A 20,422-nucleotide genomic window follows, 5' to 3' on the forward strand; every position below is an offset into this window, starting at 1 on the left:
CTTCAGAGCATTTTGTGGTTGTGAACGAGATGCTCTTTCATAATACAAATCTGCTGCATACCCGTCAGACTAGAGAGCCAGGAGAGAAATAATGCCTTGTTTTCTACTTGCAGAAAAATTAGACACTATGTGTCCATTATCAGAGTGTGCAATGGCAGCAATAAGGTATGTAAGGGGAGCCCTCGGGGCCGCAGGGGTGCCCAGCAAGACCCCCCGATCGCGTGCCTAGACGTTCAGAACTAATGGCTTCTACATTCACTTTTAGGCTGAGAAAATAACTGAATGTGTTCAGTCTGACCCTCATACAGGTATGGTGCTCCATGTTCATTCTTAGGGGTCCTTAGGCTTGTGAAACAGATAACAGCAGACCCTTACTCTGCTGAGCTGTCCTCGTGCCCAGGGGGACTGTGGCTTCCTGGCACCGCGGCACTGGGTCTCTCCTAATTCCCCAGGCTGGTTTCTGAGCCGAAGGGCCTGAGCACTTGTGGGTGTTCTGACGCGTGTCCTGGGGAGGGTCTCAGCCTGTGGGGAGAGAACTGGTCCCCTCAGATGCACGAACTTAGGTGAAGAGTGGTAGTGAATAGTGACTTGTGGGCTTCCCCTGCGCTGTACAAGGCCACAGTGTTGGGTGTCAGACCACAGACAGCCCTTGAGCAGGGGCATCTGCATCTCCTGACAAGAGCCCCTCCAGCCGAGGGGGAGGTCGCTGGACCCCGTCAGACTGGCTCTCCTCAGACCTGTCCCCTGTCGTGCCTCGGATACCACCCACTCATCCCCATGTCGTGTTCCTGCACCTGTTTCTTGCTGGCCTGGAATGTGCCCAGCATATGCCGGGGCCTCAGCAAGCCACCTTCCTCTTTGGGCGGTCCCCGGTGACGGGCCGGGCTGTGATGGGGCCCAGGTCCTGCAGCTCCACACCAAGGCTGTGTGTCATACCCGAGGCGGTTTGACAGCTGCCTGCTGGGGCCGGGTGGCACTGGGGTCACCCAGCTTCCCTGTAGGAGCGTCCGCCCCTTAGCTGTTCTGCAGCACCAGAGCATTCATTCATTCATTCCAGGACTGCATCCCTTGTGTTTTCCTGAGCGTTTACTCTGCACAAAACCCCCTGCACAAAATGTCAGCGTATTTAATTGAAGCCTTGCAGTGAGCCAGTGGGTAGACATTTTATGGATGAAGTTCCCTTTGGGCTAAATGATTTGCCCAAGGATAGTCCATGTAGGACATGGTAGAGCTGGCACTGGAATCCTGATGGCCCGCTCCCTCCAGGGCCAGGCAGGGCTTTCACCTGGAAAGAGGAGAGACCTGTCGATAGGGGAAGAGCGATGATAAGGAGTGCTGAGTAGTGGGTGGGAAAGGGCTAGTGGTGCCATGGTGACCCCGAGGGGGAGGTGAAAACCCCAGCGAGGGGACGTAGACTCAAATAAGGAGACGGGTGCGAAAGGAAAAGCATCCCAGAAGTAAAAACAGTTCTAGAAGAGGGAAAAGTCAGAGCATGTTCGAGAAAGAGCAGGACTAAATTTTCACCGGTCAGCATGGAAAGCGGAATTGGGGTTAAGGAGAAGAGGATTTTTGTCTGTAGGCAGTGGGAGTCTGAGGGATTTTGAGCAGGATGAGTGATGGCATCTGAGCTCTAAGAACCTCTAAGAATCTCTTAGAACAAGTATGGAGCAGAGACAGGAATCCCAGCAGTGCCATAGGCTGGAGGGGAGGAGGCATCAGCCACAGCATAAGAAGCTGATACCAGGAGGGAAAGGGCAGAGGCCACATGATGGTGGTGGGACCAGAGAGAGGAAGGCAGGAAGGAGTTGTGGGAGCAGCAGTTTGTGGGTCTGGAGATGGAATGCGTGGCCCCAGGGCTGGGCAGGATGGATGTGGAAAGTGTTCCTCCTGAGGTCCCGGGTTTGTGCTTTCTGCCACTTTCTGTTGTGTACCAGCACCCTTACTCCTGGGTTCTCCAGAGAGGTGGGGACCAGAGACGTAAACTCTGGCCAGCGAAGCAACTGTAAGTGTTTCAGGTGTGGAAGTGACTAGGTGGTGCCTGGGAGGGGGGATGGGGAAGAAGAGAGGGCAGGACGGGGCGGGGAGGGGGCAGTGTTTGGAGGGAGTTACCAAGGTTGGGGGAGGAGAGAACTAGGAAGCTTGGAGCACACAGAGACGGAGGGAGGGGTATAGAGGCAGAGAGGCACCTTGGCTTCTGCATCCTAGAACACACTTAGGACCTGCAGAAGTGTGGGGTCAGGAGGGCAGTGAGGGCAGACGCCAAACTGCAGGGCTGCAGGCACCAGGATGGAGACTGCCACAATCGTAGGCCTCTGCCAGGAAAGTGACTCTCCATACTGCAAGGTCACGGGGTGCCTTGACTTGGATTTTTTCCCCTCTCAGAAGAGCTCTGTGAAGTAGGCATGGCTGTTATTAACACCCCTTTATTACAGAGAGAGAAACTAAGGGTCAGAAGGGTTGAATGCCACTTCTGTTGGGCAGGCAGGAAACGGCAGAGCAGGGAATGGACAGCGGAGTCAGTGCCACAGTCCTCCGTGTTACACAAGGGGAGCCTTCATGCTGGCCTGTTGCGTCACGTCCCTGGTCGGCGCCCACTTTGGAGTCTTCCCCATCACACCCTGAGGAGCTGGGTGGCTGCCAGGTCTCCCACCCCAGCAGTGTACGCACCTTGATGTCCCAAAGACTTCCGAATATCTTGCCTTGGGAAGGCAGTGACACTGCCGTAGACCGTGGACCAGCCAGGATCCCTGGTTCCACACAGCATAAGCACTTCTAAAGCAGAAAAGGAGTTACTGGAAGGAAATTGGTGACTCCCACATTAGACAAAAAAGCTTACGAATCAGTCTGAGAAGAAGAACAGGAACGGCAGGAAGCTGGGCAACCCTCCCTGCTGTGAAAAACTTGCCGCCGAGCACCACGATGCGCCATTGAGGCTCTGCTGGTGTCCAGGCGCCATGTTGCCGCCGGCACCGTGGCAGTGTTTCCCTCCCAGCCTTGCTTCCCTGTCCCACCTGCTGTCCTCCGGACTCCGGTAGAAGCAGTCCTTTGGCCGGCCTAGGTCACTTAATGCCGTGTTGCTGACACTGAATGGAGTAAGGGAGTCTCTTGCCATCCCCCTTCTGTAGTGGGAGTCGTGGGAAAGGGGGCTCAGATCCTGGGTGTCCAGGAAACTGATACATTCCCAGCCTACAGCCCCTTTTTCCTGGCCTGTGAATTGTTTTTACATGATACCGTGTCTCAGCAAAGACACTAAATGTGGCACCGTCCAGTTTCTAAACCTGGAGGTGGTCTGGACCGAGCTCAGAGCCTGGCTTTAGGCACACAGAGATGGAAGTAGAGTTTGCTCTCGGGCGGACGGAAGCAGTAATTTGAATGGACCGTACTTTGTCCTGCAGCAGGGGTGAATGGGGAGGCACTTCCCAGCAGGGATGACATAGTGGTTGAGCCTGTGTCTGGGACAGAGAGGGGGTCAGTCCAAGGACAGGAAGAGCATTCCTAGAGGGACAGGCTGCACGCACAAAGCTGTCAGGACAGGCAAGGCTGGATCAGGCCAGCTTGGATCGCATCCTGTAAGCAGAGGAGGGCCGAGGAGTCTCCCTTAAATAGGTGCATGAAAAGGGGACCCTTCTGGGAAAGATAATCCTGGTGATGTAGTGGAGAAAGTGAAGTACCTGCCGAGGTACTTCAGGATAACCCGTAGTACGACAGATGAAGAGAGAGCACTAGAGACGGTCCCCACGACTTCTTACTTGGCCACTGCATGACGTGAATGGAACTGAGAAGTGTGGGAGAAAGAGCGGGTTTGTGCGGGGAAAGCTCAGCAAGTTAGGTTTCTGCTTGGTCCACTGGGGTGCCTGGAACAGCCCCATGGAGATGTGCGGTGGCTTCGAAGTGGCCAGAGCCTTGGGGCACAGTACTCCTGGGGGGGGGTGGCGAGGAGACTAGCGCTGTGGGTGGGAGCCCCGCAGTAGCAGACAGTGAGGGGCGTGGAGGTCATTCGTGCAGCCAGGGTTCCGCGCACAGCCCCCGTGTGCCAGGCAGCGCGCGTCTGTGCTGGTGGGAAACCTGCCCCCCAGCCTCACGGGTCAGCGGTGGGGTAGCGCAGAGGCTGCGGCGAGGGCCGGGGAAGGCCTCCCCTGTCCGGTGACGGGTGGTGGCCCCGCAGCATGGCATGGGACGTGAGCGTCTCTTCCGGGTGTTCTGGGCTGCTGCCAGCGTCGGGCCCATGGCCACAGGCTGCCTCGGCCGCTGGCAGGACTCGGGGTCTAGCCTGCATCTGGGGGCAGGCAGTCTGTCTCCGGTGGAGGAGGCGGAGAGGCCAGGGGGAAGGAGAGCTGACCAGTGGCGGCCTTTGCAGGGGTCTGTGGGCCCAGGGCAGAGCAAGCGTTCCCCAAATGCTCAAACTGTTGAGAGGGTCCCAGAGAGTTCTCTGAAAGTCTGCTGTGTTTCCGGCAAGCGCTGCCGGACACTGGTTCTCGGCCTCCTGGTGTCCCAGGTGGAGCTCCCCCTGCCGTGGGAGCGAGGTGGCCGCTGTTCGCACACATTGCCGCTGCCCTCGCCACTGCTCCGTGGGGCCCTGGCTTGCCTGCTCACGCCGTGGGGCGGTGTGGACGGATCGCGCTTCCTGGCAAGGGAGACCGCGAGCAGAGAGCTGAAGTCACAGGCGGTGCTGAGCCTGCGCCCTGGTCTCTGGAGGCCTGCTTACGCTTCTGTCCGCTCGTCGGCCCGGTGCCTCGAGCCCTCGGTGTTTGGGGTGTGTTCACTAGGTGAGGGGCCTGGATTCGTGCTCCTTTGGGGCTTGCGGCCTGGCTGTGAATCCCGCATTCTTCCCACAGCGGTCCCCAAATCAGCTTCTGCGAGCCGCCTCCCCCCGGCCCTCGCAGACCCGAGCCGCTTGAGCTCGGTCTGCACGTGCTGTCACACTCCGGCGGCCAGAGCTTGGTCCGCACGGTGCTCTCGGACCCCGGCGGCCGGCAGGGACCTGAGTGCGGCATTGAGAGCAGGAAGATGAAGTAACTGAAATGTTCAGCACAAGCGAAAGCCTGCTTCTCTCCGTCCACTTTTGCCACATTCCTGTCCTTGGTGCGCACAGTGCGTTTTCCTTCTCCGTAGCCACACTCTGCTCCGGAGGCACGAGCAGCTTCCTCCTCCTGGAAATGCCTCCTCCTCTGCTTGGCTGCATCTACAAACCTACCTCATCTGCTCACCGCCCCTTCCCAGAGGAGGACCTGCCTTTTCTCCTCGGGACTCCTTCCGCCCTTCAGAGCCGGTCCTGCACCTCCATCCTTGGCTTCCCTCCATCCCAGCCTGATGGTGGACCTGCACCGGACCTTATTTGTCTTTGTAGCCCTAATGCCTGGCGTAGGGCCCAGCACAGGGGAGGCGCCCAGTGGATGTGCATGCAGGAGCGCCCTTAGTACGTTCCCAGCCGGCTCCTGGGGGGTGCGGGGGGCAGAGCTCAGGAAGGAGACAGGCCGGGCTCTGTGGCTGGCTGGCGGGGGTGGGGGCTGTTCCAATTTTAGGGAGTAAGCATCTGGAGAGATTACAGCAGGTGAGGTGAGCAGCAGGCCGTGACGAACGGCCTGTCTTGTCCTTGGCCTCCAGCCGGCAAGCGCAGGGGCCGTCCGTGCCCGGGGAGGTGCAGGGGTCTGTCGAGTGGCTGCTGCTTGCGAGGCAGAGCCACTCCCCCCCCCCCCGGAAGAGAGGGAGGAGCGGAAGGCGGTTTCTGCCCCGGTGTCCTCTCTATCTAGCTGGTGAGGAGGGCAGACAGGAAAGGAGCGGGCTGCTGGTGACGCTGGGGGCTGCAGGGAGGCATCAGGGGAACGCTCCCAAAGGTTACGGCACCCACACCGCATCTTCACTGCTTCCTCGGAGAGGAGGGCGCGTTCACCGGTGGCGGCGGCGTGGGAGGGGTGCGTTCCCGGTGGAGGTAAGGGGTCGGTACCGAGGCACAGCAGGTGGCGAGACGAACTAGCGTGAGTACTTGGGTGGCCGGAGAGAGGAGGTGCAGGTGCCCAGGGTCGGGCGCACACTGGGGAGTTCAAGTCGTGGCCTCAAAATGATGATGAGCCATTGATCGGTCTTCACTGGGCGCGTGCTCTGGTCGGATTTTTGGTTTAGGAGGATCACCTCGAGGACGGCGGGACCCGTGAGGGAGGCTGTCATCGTCATCCTGAGGAGGATGGCGAGTGTCCGAGCTAGGACAGGGACGGAGCAGGGGTAGATTGAAGGCGTATATTTTGCTGAGGAGTTGAGGGAGAGGAAGGGAGAAGGCTACGACCTGTTTCCAACTTAAGCGGATCTGGGGGACGATGATGAGTGCACCGGAAGTGCCAAGGGGTGTCCGACGGCTGTGGCTGGTGGTCAGTGGCCGGCTGAGGTGTGAGTCTGGCTCTCAGGAGAAGCTTGGGACGAGAGCATCACAGGAGCTGGTTGAAGGAGGAAGTGAGCTCTCCCGAGGAGACGTGTAGTCTGGGAAGACAAGAAGGGCTGAAGACAGGAAGATTAGGGAGGAAGAGTAAAGAGACAGAAAACCAGGAGAGTGTGGATTTACACAAACCAGGAATTTCCAGAAAGACTGGCCAGTGTGTCTAGTACATACATAGTCAAGTCAGGTTGTTCTTCAGCATCAAGGAGGTGACAAGTGACTTGACAAGTGACAAGGTCACTGTCAGTGCCCACGTAGAGAATGTAGCAAATACCAGTGAAGTGGCTGCTTGTTGGGGGGAGGTATACGGAGGGGCGGGGGGCGGCCCTGTTCCGATCCTCTTGCTGAGCAGGGGCTCCGGGGGAGGGAGCCAGGGGAAGGCAGGGAAGATGCAGCCTGCAGGTTGGGGGGGCTGAGCTCGGTGTTCACTCCGCAGCAGGGCAGCTCCCGGTTTCCTCGTCTGTGAAATGGGGACAGGTTGGAGGGGCTCAGCACCCGGTGTAACCCCAGCAGGTGCCCAGAGGAGGGGACTGGGAGAGAGGTCAGCTCTGCCTTGTCGTTGATTGGCATGGGGTCGGGGGGGAGTCAAAGACAGCCCCTCTTGAGCCTGGAAAACCAGTGGCACCACTCACAGAAGTAGGCGCAGTGGGGAGAGAGAGAAGCTGTCATTTGAAGCAGATCCCAATAGTGCTTCCTGTAGTACAGTTTCCTATGGCTTGAAAAGAGAGGTACGGTCTTCCCTGGGACATTTTTATAAAACACGTGCTGTAAGAAAATTTTTTTTCCCTTTGGGTAAGGATGGGTGAGAATCATTTTTTTTTAACCATTTCAGTCGATTATATGGAAGCGTAATGGGAAAAATTTTCCCGAGTTCATTTTTTGAGTTTTCAGTTTACATCCAGAATTCTATAATGATGTAATCTGGAAGCTGTAAAGCCTTTGTTCATGACTGTACAAGGTGGGACATTTTGAGAAAGTCACCCCCTCCACCTCCACTTAAAACTTCATGGGTCAAAATAAAATCTTCATCTCTGGGCATTTTATTGACTTTGTGACTTCTTAATTGGTGTTCCAATTCCTAAATTTTGTTACTGAAAAATTTTAGATCTGTAATTTGTAATTTGTTGTTAAAATCCTTTCGAAGAGGTGATTTATAGTGTAATTGTTTCCACAGATAATCAGTCAGGCAAACACAAAGACAGAAGGAAGAGCTCACTAGATGTCAGAACGGTTGCTTCTCGAGCAAGTGAAGGTAGGTGACAAAGACGCGAGGAGAAGATGTTGGATACGTGAATACCTGACATTCGTCCCCAGTTTCCTCTCTGGGTCACTGCCCCCTGCAGGTCAGGACAGGGGAGGGCTACTCCAGCAGCCTGTGTCCGTTTCCCCTTCTTCAGACGCCCGGCAGTGGGCTCCGTTCTCAGCCTTTTGATGGGACTTCGGGAATAAAGAAAAACACATTTTACTAGCTGTCCTACAGTCGATTTTCTAAACTGTCACCAGCAGAGGCTGTCCGTGTGTCTGCTGTGCTTGTGTGGGGAACCCAAAATGCTTTGGAAATTCTTCATATACTCCATTATGGGTGGCACTTTGCCATGGAAACACCTTTTGGTGGGGAGGTGAGCGGCCTCTGGGCATGTGACAGACTCTTACTAAACAGATACTATTTAACTTTTAAGTGGAATATAACTTTTTAAGATTACAGAGATAAGTGATCTGAACTAATACAGTGTGGAGGCAAATACTCCTGCTGGGTGTGTGCTGTCTTGGACCCAGAGAGGAATGGGAAGCACATGGTGTTGGTCCGTAGGAGGGAAAAGCCACAGCTTTCCAGGGAGGTAGCAACTCAGATTCCACCTCGGAGACCAGTGCCCTCAGGTTTGTCCTGAGGCTCAGAAAACACAGCCCCACCCTGCTGCCAGGGGAGCCATGTGGTGTCACCAGCCAAAGCGTGGGCTTTGGCCTCAGAATGACCTTGATTCCAGTTCCAAGGTCATTTCCTTTGTGTACAACCTTGGGGGTAGACTTCTGTGCTTCCATTTCCTCACCGTGAAATGGGGACAGTTTTATGCTGCCCATGGAGGGCTGTGTGACCGTTACTTGAGGGTGCCTGGCAAGGGAGGGGGGCAGTAGCTGCCACCACCTTCTTCATTATGGCCCTCACTTGTGCCCCCCCCATGGCTCTTGGGCAGAGTCGGGGCAGTGACAGGGTCATCCCCAGCCACAACAGTCTTCCTCCCATGTTCTTCCCATATTCGTCCTCGGGATGACTTGGTCTGTTTCTGTATTTTTAAGAGGTAAACAGTTTATTTTAGTATTTTGGGTTTTGTGGGGTTTTTTTAAAAGATTATTTGTTTGAGACAGAGGGGGAGGGGACTGGAGCAGGGGGGCAGCAGAGGGAGAAGGAGAGAATCCACAAGCTGAGGGCAGAGCCCCGCTTGGGGCTCAATTCCAAGACCCTAAGATCATGACCTGAGCCAAAAATCAAGAGTGGGCCACCCAACCGACAGAGCCACCCCAGCTCCCCATGTTTCTGGTTTTTAATCACTACTCGTTTTAACTGAGTTACAGTTTGCACAGTGAAATTCAGGTATTAAGTGGTTCCATGAGTTTTGACAGTTCCATACACTTGAGTAACCACCACACAAAGCAGATACAGAAAACACACACCTTGTACCACACCGAGGCAGCCCCTAGATTTCCAGCACCCGCCATAAGCCCGTTTGGCCTCTTCTTGTGCTTCAAAGAGATGGGATTGTTCGGCCTGCACACTGACCTCTGGCTTCTTTGCCTCCGTATGGTTAGATGGGCCAAGAGTTGGTCCTTTCTGCTGTGCCACAGAGCTCTGTTGGAGGGAGGGGTTGCTGTTGATCCTTTCTCATTCGCGGGCGTGTTCTCTTCCCTCTTCGGGGCTGGTAAGAATAAGGCTGCGCGGATGTTCTAGGCGTTCCTGTCCTAGCTAGAAGTGGAATTGCTGGGTGTCTGGGCAGCTGCAGCCGTCTCTCCACAATGTGCTGTCCCACGTTCTGCCCTCTGCTGACGTGTATGTGTGGTCCCGTTGCTCTGAGACCTACCAGACTTCGTTACCTCGGCATTTCATGCTGTAGCCATTCTGGTGGATATGGTTTCAGTTTTAATTTTCCTGATGACGAATGAGGTGGGGTACCCCTTTCATACGCTTAGAGACCATTTTGACATTCTCTTGTGAAGTGCTGTTCACATATCTTGCCTGTTTTTATAGTTGGATTATCTCGCTGGTTGGTAGGAATTCTTCATTCTAGATGTGGGTCTCTTGGATTCTGTGCAGCACAAGTTATTTTGTTAGTCCGTGGTTTGCCTTTTCACTTTCTTGATGGCCCTTAATGTGAACAGGAGTTGTTAGTTTTAGTGAAGCTTATTTTATCATTTTCTATTCTAGCTGGTGCTTTTCTGTGTCCTGTTCAAGAAATCTTCCTCTAGCCCAAGGTCATGAAGATATTCTCCCTTTTTTTCTTGTAGAAGCTTTATGGTTTTATCTCTCCACTTAGGTCTGTGATTCATTTCAAATTAATTCTTCTATCTGGTGAGCATAGGGATCAAGGATGAATTTTCTCCCCACATGGAAATCCATCACCATATGGAAAAAAACATCTTTTGCAGCAGCGCCATTATTGTAATTAGATGACTATAAATATGGGGTCATTTTCTGGACTCCTCGGTTTTCCTTGTTCTGTCAGTCTGCAGGTGCCCTGATCCCACCATCGATTGCTGTGGCCTCCAGTAGGAGTTCTTGTTGCTCGAGGCTGTCTTGGCTTGCGAGGCCCTCTGTGTTTCCATTCCACAGTTAGCATCAGCTTGTGAGTTTACACACTCACCGCCTCCTGGGGTTGTATCTGGGGAATCTCGAATCTGTAGATCAATTTAGGGAAAGAGGTAATTTCAGTGAGACTGAGTCTTTCAAACCTCGGATGCCTTCTGTGTCTCCCTTCAGATTGCTTTTATTTTTTCTCAGTAGCGTTTTGTGTTTTCCGTGTATAAATCCTACATGTCTTGTCTTACATATATTCCTAAATATTGGTGGGTTTTGATGATTTCATATTGGTGTTTTCTATTTCAATTTCTAATGGTTTGTTGCTAGTGTGGAACTAGAATTGACTGTTGTCTACTAGACTGTTGCCTTTCCCAGGAACCTCAATAAACTTGGTCACCAGTTGTTGCAGTAATGTTTGCAGATTCATTTGGACTTTCTGCACAGTCAGGGCAGACTCTGTGCCCCGAAGTTCTCCTCACTTTATTCATACTGTTGTTTCATTTTTATAAGCCTATGTCACTTTCATGATGGTTTTAAATGAGACCAGCTCCTTTCATGACATAGTGATGAAACAGTGGTTTATATTTTTGGTTCGATGACCTTACCGGGTAGAACAGAAAACTGGCCACCACATGCTGGTCATCAAAACGAGAGGTAAGCAGTGATGTGGGTCCCCAGGTTGAAAGCACTTCCGAGCCCCGAGTGGGCGAAACGTGCCCTCCACTGCCACTTACACCTCGGTTTGGGGAACTGAGGCTGACGCATCAGGCCATGGGGCTGCGTGTGGTAAACAGCATGTGGCCTGACAGTGGGCCTTTCAGGCAGACACACAGAACTCTATGTGTGTGTTTTCTTCCTGCCTGGACAGTGCCCGGCCTTTGCTTTACCCCGGAGGAGCCGTGTCTGGACGGGAGCACCAGGACATGAGCACACTCAGAGCCTCAGACTGGCCGCCTATCTCCGGTAGAGGAAAAGCACCAAAAGGTGCCTTGAGAAATTTAAACAACAACTCCTATATTTCAGTTAATGGGAAATTGTGTTTATTGCTCCTGCCACGTATGAAACAAAGAGCCTGTGTGGCATTGTCTTCCAGAACCTTTTTGCTCCTGGATAGCGGCAAGCTGAATATTAAAAGCCTTATTGTTATAAATGCAGAAAGAGGCTAACTGTTTGGCCTTGACTTGCTAGATTGTTTCCTCTGTTTTTCCTCTGGCCTGTGACATCAGAAGTTCAGTCTGGGCGGGGGCACGTGCATCCTAGTGCCTAGGACTGAAGGAAGCACAGTTGGTTCTGCCAGACCCCGGGCTTGCTGGGATGGGCTGGCCGCCGTTCTGGACACGCAGTTCCGGTCCTGGCCCTTCATCATGCAGCTGGGCCCGCGGAGGCCTGGGCGGGGGCAGGGGCAGGGGGTAGCCAGGGAGGGCCCAGAGCCCTCAGCGGTCAGCAAACAGGTGCCTGGGCCATACATACCCTGATCTGTGCGCGTCATGTGGTCTCTCCTCAGGTGGCAGCCAGAGACGACACTCCTCCATGGCCCGGATACATTCCATGACGATCGAGGCGCCCATCACCAAGGTGGGGCAGTTGGTGGGCCCTCTCCCCCAAGCCCGCACGGAAGGCCCTTGTTCCCGGGTTGAGGGTTTCTCATGAGAGGAAGCAGGCCTGCAGCCATAATAATGCCCCCCCCGTTGTAGGGAGTGGGCTTCTCTAAGGAGAGGGGATGTGGGGCATGAGCACTGAGGCCAGTCCCAAGTTAGCCTGAGCACCGCCCCGCCTGCCCCTCCGGGTTGCTGTCCCACTGTTCGTGAGGTTACGAAACTCGCGTCTTTTCTCCCCCGTGTAGGTCATCAACATAATCAATGCTGCCCAGGAGAGCAGCCCCGTGCCTGTGACGGAAGCCTTGGACCGTGTGCTGGAAATTCTGAGAACCACTGAGTTATACTCACCGCAGTTTGGTGCTAAGGATGACGATCCTCATGCCAACGACCTCGTTGGGGGCTTAGTGTCTGTAAGTACAGTTGGCGGCTGCTGGCTAGAGCCTCCTGGTGTCGTCTGTGTTCCCAGGGGTCATCTGGGTACCGTCGGACCTGCGCAGAGCGTTGTGGGCAGGGCACGGCCGAGGCCCAAACCAGAGCCCTGCTCTCCCACCTGTGGCCTGCCGCCCAGGGAGATCCCAGCTCCAAGCAGAGAAGGGAGGAGCATGTTCTAGACAGTCTGCTGGGCTGGGCGCTCCATTTTTGCTTAGGGCCCCTAGGAGGAAATTAAGTAAAACTTCATTATTTTAAAGATTTTGAAAACTAGGGCAGAAGAAATATGTATGTAAAATGTTCCATACCAAACGACGACACAGAAAGACCACGTATGCGTAAAGGGGCCCCAGGGGGTGTAGGGTCTGGTTTCTTTCCAGAGCACCCTGTGTGGATTTGGTGGCTTCGGACCATGGGCTCTCAGAGGTCCTGGAGGCCCCCAGCCCATCCAGCAGTGGTCTGCTTTGTGGGAAACCGATCATTCTGTAGCTGTCCGTCACCTCTTGTCAGGTCTGAAGGAAGATTCACCTCCTCACTAGCACCAAAAAAACCCAAAGCCAACTCCTCTCTCCTCCCAGTGAAGCTCACTTGACTTCTTAAAAACAAGGTTGTAGACAGCTGTGCTGTAGTGGCTCCAGGGACGGTCATGTCTAACCACGGCCTTGTCTCACCTCCAGCCCGTAGGTGAGGGATGGAAGTGACGGGGGGTGGGGTCGGGGGAAGAGGGGACAGGTGCGAGGGAGGCCTGCTGGGGGCTGCTGCAGTGGGGAGGGCAGCGAGGGGGCTCGGTGAGTGTACAAGGCCTAGAAGAATCCACTTTGCCAGGGGACGCGGATGTCCCGGGTGGTAAGGAGGGGGGCAAGAAGTGGCGGGGGAGGCTGGAGGGCAGAGGCCGGTTGTCCGGGAGACACTGGAGCAGAGAGGCCTGAGGGCCGCCAGCGATGCTGGGCTTTGGGGCCTCGCCCAAGCTCACCCCGCTGCTGCGGCCCCTGAGCTTAGCCGGTTTTCCCGGCATCGGGTGATCGAGTCCTGTCCCCACAGGGGAGCGCCGGGCGCCGGGGTGGAGAGGCTGCCCTCCGCCCTCCTCGAGAGCCGACTGCCCCGCTGTTCTCAAGAAGTAAAGAGCAGTTCTGACTTCTCTTCTTGTTTCCTTGATTTTTATCAGGATGGTTTGCGAAGACTGTCCGGGAATGAGTATGTTCTCTCAACAAAAAGTAAGTTTTAACTTCTTAACTTTCTGGAGCACTGTTAATACTATAGTGACACTGAAATAACGGGAACAGATTTTCCAGTCAGGTTTTCAGTTAGTTCTTCTCGTTAGCAACAAGTTTCTCAGTATATCCTGCAGACCGCGGGAATGAAGCAGCTGCCCTCGGAGCGGCAATTCCGGTAAAGCCTGTTAACTCTGTCCCCAAACCACGTCCCCGTGCAGGCCTTCAGCAGCTGCCCAGCGGTGTGATAAGCCCCATCTCCCTTCACGACGTCCCCCCGCGGATCGCGCGGGCCATGGAGAACGAGGAGCGCTGGGACTTCGATATTTTTGAACTGGAGGCCGCCACACATAAGAGGTGAGTCCGCCCACAGACACACAGTGTGGCTCCAAGGGCCTCTGTGGAGAAAGCCGTCCAAGGAGTGTGGTTCTTCCAGAGCTGAAGCGTCAGAGGCGGCAGTTCTGGAAAGAGGAGCTGGTCAGCGGGTGCCCCTGATGGCCTGGGCCTCCGTGGGATCAGGAGGGCGGCCGGGTCACGACTCCCAGAGACAGCAGATTCAGGGCAGGTGACCTACCCTCTCCAAGTGGCACAGGTTTCTCCTATGAAATATGGGGATTAGTTTTCCTGTACGCGTGAGACAGCAGCACAGAGTCCCACTCAGAGGCTAGAACTCAGTAAGAAACACACAGACGCATTTGCTAAGAGCTGTCCCCAGATCGCAACTGCTGTGTTGGTGACAGTCCGGGAGACACACCCAGAATTCCAGTTGTCCTGATGCGGGTGTGCTCACAGGGAGTCGGGGTGCGACTGGATTTTTACCTTCTGATTTGTACCTTGCTGGAAAAGAGCAGTTGGCCCTAGGGGTGCTGTTGACTTGGCACACGGGGAAGGCTGCCCTGTCAGGTGGTGGGGCCCTGAACCTGGCCAGGCCCAGAGGGCAGCCACGGGAGAGGTGTGCTCTGTTGGGTCACAGGATAGCTAACTCTTCAGATCTCCTTCCGCTCTGTCCCAGAGACTGTCCCCAAGACAGCCGTGCCCTTCCCTTGTGCTCACCAGGAGTCAGCCTGGTCTATCGTTCCCGTGTACCCCACATGGGCAAGGACAGTAGAAAGGATAGTAAACGAATCTTTGAGCACCTGGCCCACAGGCTGTGACATTGCATTCGTGGGATTCGGGCCACAGCAGGTCGGTTCAAACCCTGTGAGCCTGCTGGCCTCAGGACCCTGCCTCAGTAGAGCCGTTTCTGGACCTTCCAAGCTGAAGGCCAGATGCTGGATTGAGGTAACTTCTCAAGGAAGGGTGCAGCTTGGTGGCCTGTGGGTCAACTTCTCGGGGAAGACCTCCTCACACTGTGGCCCCCCCTCCAGATTATTATTATTTTTTTTTAAAGATTTTATTTATTTATTTGAGAGAGAGAGACAGTGAGAGAGAGCATGAGCGAGGAGAAGGTCAGAGAGCGAAGCAGACTCCCCATGGAGCTGGGAGCCTGATGCGGGACTCGATCCCGGGACTCCAGGATCACGCCCTGAGCCGAAGGCAGTCGTCCAACCAACTGAGCCACCCAGGCGTCCCCCCCCCTCCAGATTATTGAGACCGCTCCATGGCAGGTGACCATGCTGCCTTCAGAAAGTGCTACTTGCTTCTAGAAGGACCTCTGGCCAATAACACGGGTCCAGCAAGAGCAAGGGCAAGGCTAGGGTTCAAGCCTGGCATCACATTGATTTTGAGGAATCTGCTGGTGCAAGCAGAAGTCTGAATGAGGAAGGGAGGCGGTGAGCACACCTCACCCCAGCCCGTGGGGAGCACGGACGGAGAGCTGGGCCTGGGCGCCAGCCGCGGTTGGCAGCTGCTGGGAGAAAGGACACCCCCGTCCTGCGCCACTCGGGCGAGCCCCCCTCGCTGTGTGCACGCGCACTGAAGGCTGGCTCCTCTCCGCGGGTTGGGTCTCCACCTCTTCAGGGCTCCCAGCACTTGGCTTGTTCCTTTGTTCTAAGGCCAGGCATGTTTTACTCCGCAGGCCTTTGATTTATCTTGGTCTCAAAATGTTTGCTCGCTTCGGAATCTGTGAATTCTTGAACTGCTCCGAGACGACGCTGCGATCGTGGTTGCAGGTTATTGAAGCCAATTACCACTCTTCCAACCCGTACCACAACTCGACACACTCGGCCGACGTGCTTCACGCCACTGCCTACTTTCTGTGCAAAGAGAGGATAAAGGTGAGCTGTGTGGGTGTACCGGGCTTGGAGGGCTGGGGCGGCGGCCGGGGCCTCCACCTTCCCGGGGTGCTCTGTGGGGGGGCACTGCCGGGGATCCCCACCTGTCTGCCCCCTCCGCCGGCCCTGGGAAGTCGGCCAGCAGGCTGCACTGCGGCTCGCGGATTTGAAGGGTTAACTCATGACGTGAGCCCAGCTCTTTGGTGAGAGCGTGAGCAGCGGATGGGTCCCCGGGGAGGAAACCCACCAGAATGGTTAGTTGGCAGCAATGTGTCTGCAGGTGCCCCGTGAGCCCGCAGACCTTAGGCACCCCAGCCCATCCCGCTGTGTCAGCGGGGTTGGAGGCCAAGTTCATCCTCGCCCAGCGCTGCTCCCACCTGGGCTTGCTGGCCCGGGCTGGAGTTCCATCAGCCAAGGACACACCGGTCAGAAACCTGGAAGCATTTTCTGTTCTCTCCTCTCCCCAAGCCCATGTCATCCAGTAGGTCCGTGACCTTGTCACCCGGAGTCCACCTTGTGACGGCCCTGCTGCTGTCCTAGCGAGGGCCCTGCTTTCTCCTCTCCCCGGGAGCACTGGAGCCCTCCTGCCCAGGCCTCCCGTGGAACTCCCCCCACACCGCTGCCAGCACAGCGGACCATGCTGTTCCCAGCAGTGGCTCCCTGCCTCCTGCAGGACCGAAACAGTTGGGTTGGTCAAGGCTTCCGACACCCAGGCACCTCGTAGGCCACGCTAAACCCCTGTGGTTCCTGACACTCCTGCCCTGGCCGTGCTGTTCCCTTGGCTGCTCCAGGCTTCCTGTGTCCCAGCTGCCCTTCAGGGATCCATCCCAGCCTTTGTTAATCCAGGGAGCCTTCCTGGACTGTCCCCCCAGCCCTGGTACTGATCTCGATGCCCCTTTTCCGTGCGCCCCTTGCGTGGGGCTGCTCCTGGGATGGCTGCGTCTGGGTACTCGGACTTCTGCTAACTGGTCCAGGTGCTGCATTGCACAGCTGGTCTGTCCTGCTCCACTGAGTCCGTGCAGGGGCCACTGGCCCCTACTGGTGGCTGGTCACCTGGCTTGGAGCCGCCCCCCTCCCCCCCGGGCGCTGTCTGGCAACTAGAGCCCCAGCTTTGAGGCAGCAAGAAAAAGAGGGATGAGAAGAGTTTCACAGAAGGAAGGTTTCCGTTGTGGAATGGGACTGTCCACCCCCAAAGCGAGTTCCTGAGAAAGCTCTCCACGTCGTAAGGGATTTCACTAGGGAGATTTTCAGAGCAGCAGCCGGATTGCACAGATCTTCCGAGATATTCGTGCCTCTTCCATCCACACGCTTCCGAAGTGGGTCAGAGGTCCAGGGAGCGCCATGGCGCCGTCATTTCGCTTTCAGAAGAACTCAAGAGTAGAAGGATCCAGCCACGGGTTTTATGTCTGAGAACAGGGCTTCTTGATGGGGGAGACGGCACTGTGTCATTGCCTGGTGTCCTGGCATCTGGGGACAGCCCCACAGAGCCACCGTCAGGCAGAGAGAGGGCACACGTCTGCTGCTCCCATTTTGTCCCCTTCCATCCTCTGCAGCAGGGGACTAGTGTGGGGGAGAGGACAGCATGAAGGGTGACAGCACAAGGACACACGGAGCAGCGAAGTCCGGGCCCCAGTGGTCAGACGAGCTGGGTCTTTCAAGTGCCCTTTCGCTGCTCCCTCTAGTTTTAAAAGGAAAGCTCAGGACCAACACTGCAGGCAGAATTGGGAGTCCAGAGAGGACTGGTTACAGAGCATGAAAACAAATTTGGGGGCTATCTGTGTCAATATGGATCAGAATATAAAGACAGCCCGATTTTTTTGTAATTGTTTTGAACTACTATAACATGCAAATATGCACTTAGAAAGCTAACTGAAACAGCATTTGTCAAGCTATAAGTCATATACAGTTCACTAATTTAAAGTTAAAACTATTGAATTTCAATTTAAATCAATACAGATTTATAAATAGATCTTCAAGTGTCCATAGCGTATTTCCAAAAATGAGCTTCTAGGACACAACGAATGTCATGATAAACGTCAGAATGTCGTAGGTACATTTTCTAACCTTCACAGAACAAAACTAGAATTTAGTAACTGAAGGTTAAATTAAAAAGTGTTACCCACGGGGTGCCTGGGCGGCAAATCCATTAAACGCCTGTCTTGAAAAGACATGAAAATGATAGAGGACTTCCAGATAATTTTACCAAACTCACAAAAGGCTGACCTCATCCTGACAAAGAGAGCACCAGCAGGGGGCCAAGATCTCAGACTTTTTGTGATGGGTCTAGAGCTAGGCTGGCCGAGGAGGTGACCCCTGTGTGCAGACGACATCTCGGAGTTGCTAAGTGTGTAACGTGTGTGAGACCAGGAATCGGTGATGGTCCCTAATTTACAAGTGCAAACATGCAGCCGCTGCTCAGGGGAGGTAGGGACACCGGATTCACTTACCCGTGTGCTTTTCTCAGAAATCGGGGGTATTTTTCCCTTCAAGTGGAAGGGCAGTAGGAAAACTCTCCAGAAGGCGTCCCTGCTTCCAGGGCCATGCCCCCGATTCTGAAAGGACTCTCCTTTGCAGCAAACCTTAGATCCGGTGGACGAGGTCGCGGCCCTCATCGCAGCCACCATCCACGACGTGGACCACCCCGGGAGGACCAACTCGTTCCTGTGCAATGCTGGAAGCGAGCTGGCCATTTTGTATAATGACACTGCTGTGCTGGAGAGCCACCACGCGGCCTTGGCCTTCCAGCTGACCACCCGAGATGACAAATGCAATATCTTCAAGAACATGGAGAGGTGAGAGCACTGGGCGGGGAGCACGCTGGTCCCCGAGGTACGGGTCGCATAGTCTAGAGTTCTCTCCTTCCGCGTGTGCAGTGGCTGTCAGGATAGTCCCAGTTATGCGGCCGTCACCCCAGTCAACTTAGGCACGTTTCCATCCTCCCCAGAAAGCACCTCAGACTCGTTGGCAGTCACTTCCCGGGTCCCACTCCAGTCCCCAAGCCGCAGGCACCCACGGAGTCACCTTCTGTCTCCGTGGATCGGCCAGTTCCACACATGTCCTAATTAACAGAAGTGCCCCCGATGTGTGGGCTCTTGTGACTGGCTCCTTTCTCTTAGCACGATGCTTTCAAGGTTCAGCTCTTTTAGGTCTTGACATTTCAAGATGGCAAAGTACGATGCTGACATCTTGAGCTGCTCGAGACTCCGAGAAGCCGTCCTCTTTCGTCTCTGCTCCGAGCGCCCCACTCTGCCCTCCTGGGCCCGGCACGCTTCCCGGTGTTGTGGGTGTTCACGTGTTACTTCGAGGAAGCCTTCCCTGACCCCTCGTGCTAGTTATTCAGCGCCAGGTTCCTTCACGGCACTTCCCATGTGTTTAAAGCATCATTTTCATGACTTGGCTCATGTCTGATTTGATTCTGAGGTTCCGTACGGCCACCCTAGCCACTGCCCTTCACTCCTCTCCGTACCTTCTGTGTCTGGCACGGTCTGTGGGAGGGACTTCATAAATACCAGGTCGGAGACATTAATTTGGATTGGTAAGAAACGTTTTATAGGGAGAGTTTTAAAAAGATTCCTGATTTTACAGAACTCTTTTGCCATGTTCTGGAATTGCAGGAGGCTTTATTCATGGTTGCTGGTGCAGACATCAGTTAGCTCTGGAATAATACACAGGACCTGCTCACCTGGGTGGTGTCCCAGGAAAGCATGGGGTGGCTGGAGAAAAGGGGTTGAACAGAGCTAAATGTCACAAAATGACTAAATGGAAACAAGGGCTGGAGGGCGAGGGACGCACCTCTTGCCGTCTACCCTCTCAGCGTCTGGGCGCCGCAGTTGCTGGATCTCCAGGTCCCTCTCGGTTCATTCGTCAGTAACCACCGATGTCTGCCCTTGTTCACAGCACTGTGTTCTCCTGCTCTAAGAACTATGTGCCTTATGCTCCAGAAGGACGAACATCGCACTGTAAAGTCGGGATTCTAACCTCCGCTCAGGTTCCCCTTGCTAATGATCTTGCTTTCAAGTGTGCCCCGGGACTTCCTGCCGCGCTGGAATTTCAGCACAGCGGGGCGGTCCTGGATCCCGACTGCTGGGAGGAGCATGTCTGGCCTGAACGAGTCCCCGTAGCTCCCTCTGGTTTGTCGTCTGAAACAGGAACGACTACCGGACGCTGCGCCAGGGCATCATCGACATGGTCTTAGCCACAGAAATGACAAAGCACTTCGAGCACGTCAACAAGTTTGTCAACAGCATCAACAAGCCCCTGGCAGCGCTCGAAGCAGATGGGGTAAGGAGGAGAGTCTGTGTGGGTCCCTCGTCCCTGTGTGCTGTGGGGAAACGGGGTGGAAGAGGTGATGAGCTGTGGAAGCTCCCCGGTAGGTCCCTTGGATTTAATTTCCAGTGGATGAAAAAGTATACAAGCTTGTCAGGAAAAAAGACCTCCAAAAGTAGACGTGCAAACTCTAGGTGGAGGGGACCGTGCACGCGCGCATTCTCACATTCGCCCCCCCCCGCCCTCCTTGGGCATTCCGGGGTCAGTTGGAGTCTCCCCTCGACCCTCACTGTGCACCTGCTGTGGCAGCATCCCCTCTCCCCTGCTGGTCTCCGTAATGCCGGGGCGGGGAGTGGGGGGGCGTTGAGAAAGACCCTGCACTTTGGTCCCAAGGGTGACGGTATTGTTGGACATCATTTCTGGACTTGAGGCCTGGAGTCCACAAAAACTGCCCAGCGAGGGCGACCTGAAACCTCTGGCTGGGCAGG

The 20,422-nt window shown here is 55.0% G+C and overlaps 1 protein-coding gene across 3 annotated transcripts in view; it reads left to right on the forward strand.

Annotated features, from left to right (window-relative positions):
• The window catches only part of PDE8A (phosphodiesterase 8A), a 147,378-nt gene that overhangs the window by 104,458 nt on the left and 22,498 nt on the right, over positions 1–20,422 (forward strand). For all 3 annotated transcript variants that reach the window (XM_044231008.1, XM_044231007.1, XM_044231006.1), the window contains exons 10-19: positions 114–165; positions 266–308; positions 7,602–7,679; positions 11,722–11,792; positions 12,061–12,225; positions 13,410–13,458; positions 13,677–13,812; positions 15,473–15,671; positions 18,243–18,460; positions 19,817–19,949. In XM_044231008.1, coding sequence (XP_044086943.1) covers positions 114–165; positions 266–308; positions 7,602–7,679; positions 11,722–11,792; positions 12,061–12,225; positions 13,410–13,458; positions 13,677–13,812; positions 15,473–15,671; positions 18,243–18,460; positions 19,817–19,949 — 1,144 coding nt within the window. The remainder of the gene's footprint in view (positions 1–113; positions 166–265; positions 309–7,601; positions 7,680–11,721; positions 11,793–12,060; positions 12,226–13,409; positions 13,459–13,676; positions 13,813–15,472; positions 15,672–18,242; positions 18,461–19,816; positions 19,950–20,422) is intronic.

Source organism: Neovison vison, chromosome 13 (assembly GCF_020171115.1).
Source record: "Neovison vison isolate M4711 chromosome 13, ASM_NN_V1, whole genome shotgun sequence".
In the NCBI taxonomy this organism is placed as follows: domain Eukaryota; kingdom Metazoa; phylum Chordata; class Mammalia; order Carnivora; family Mustelidae; genus Neogale; species Neogale vison.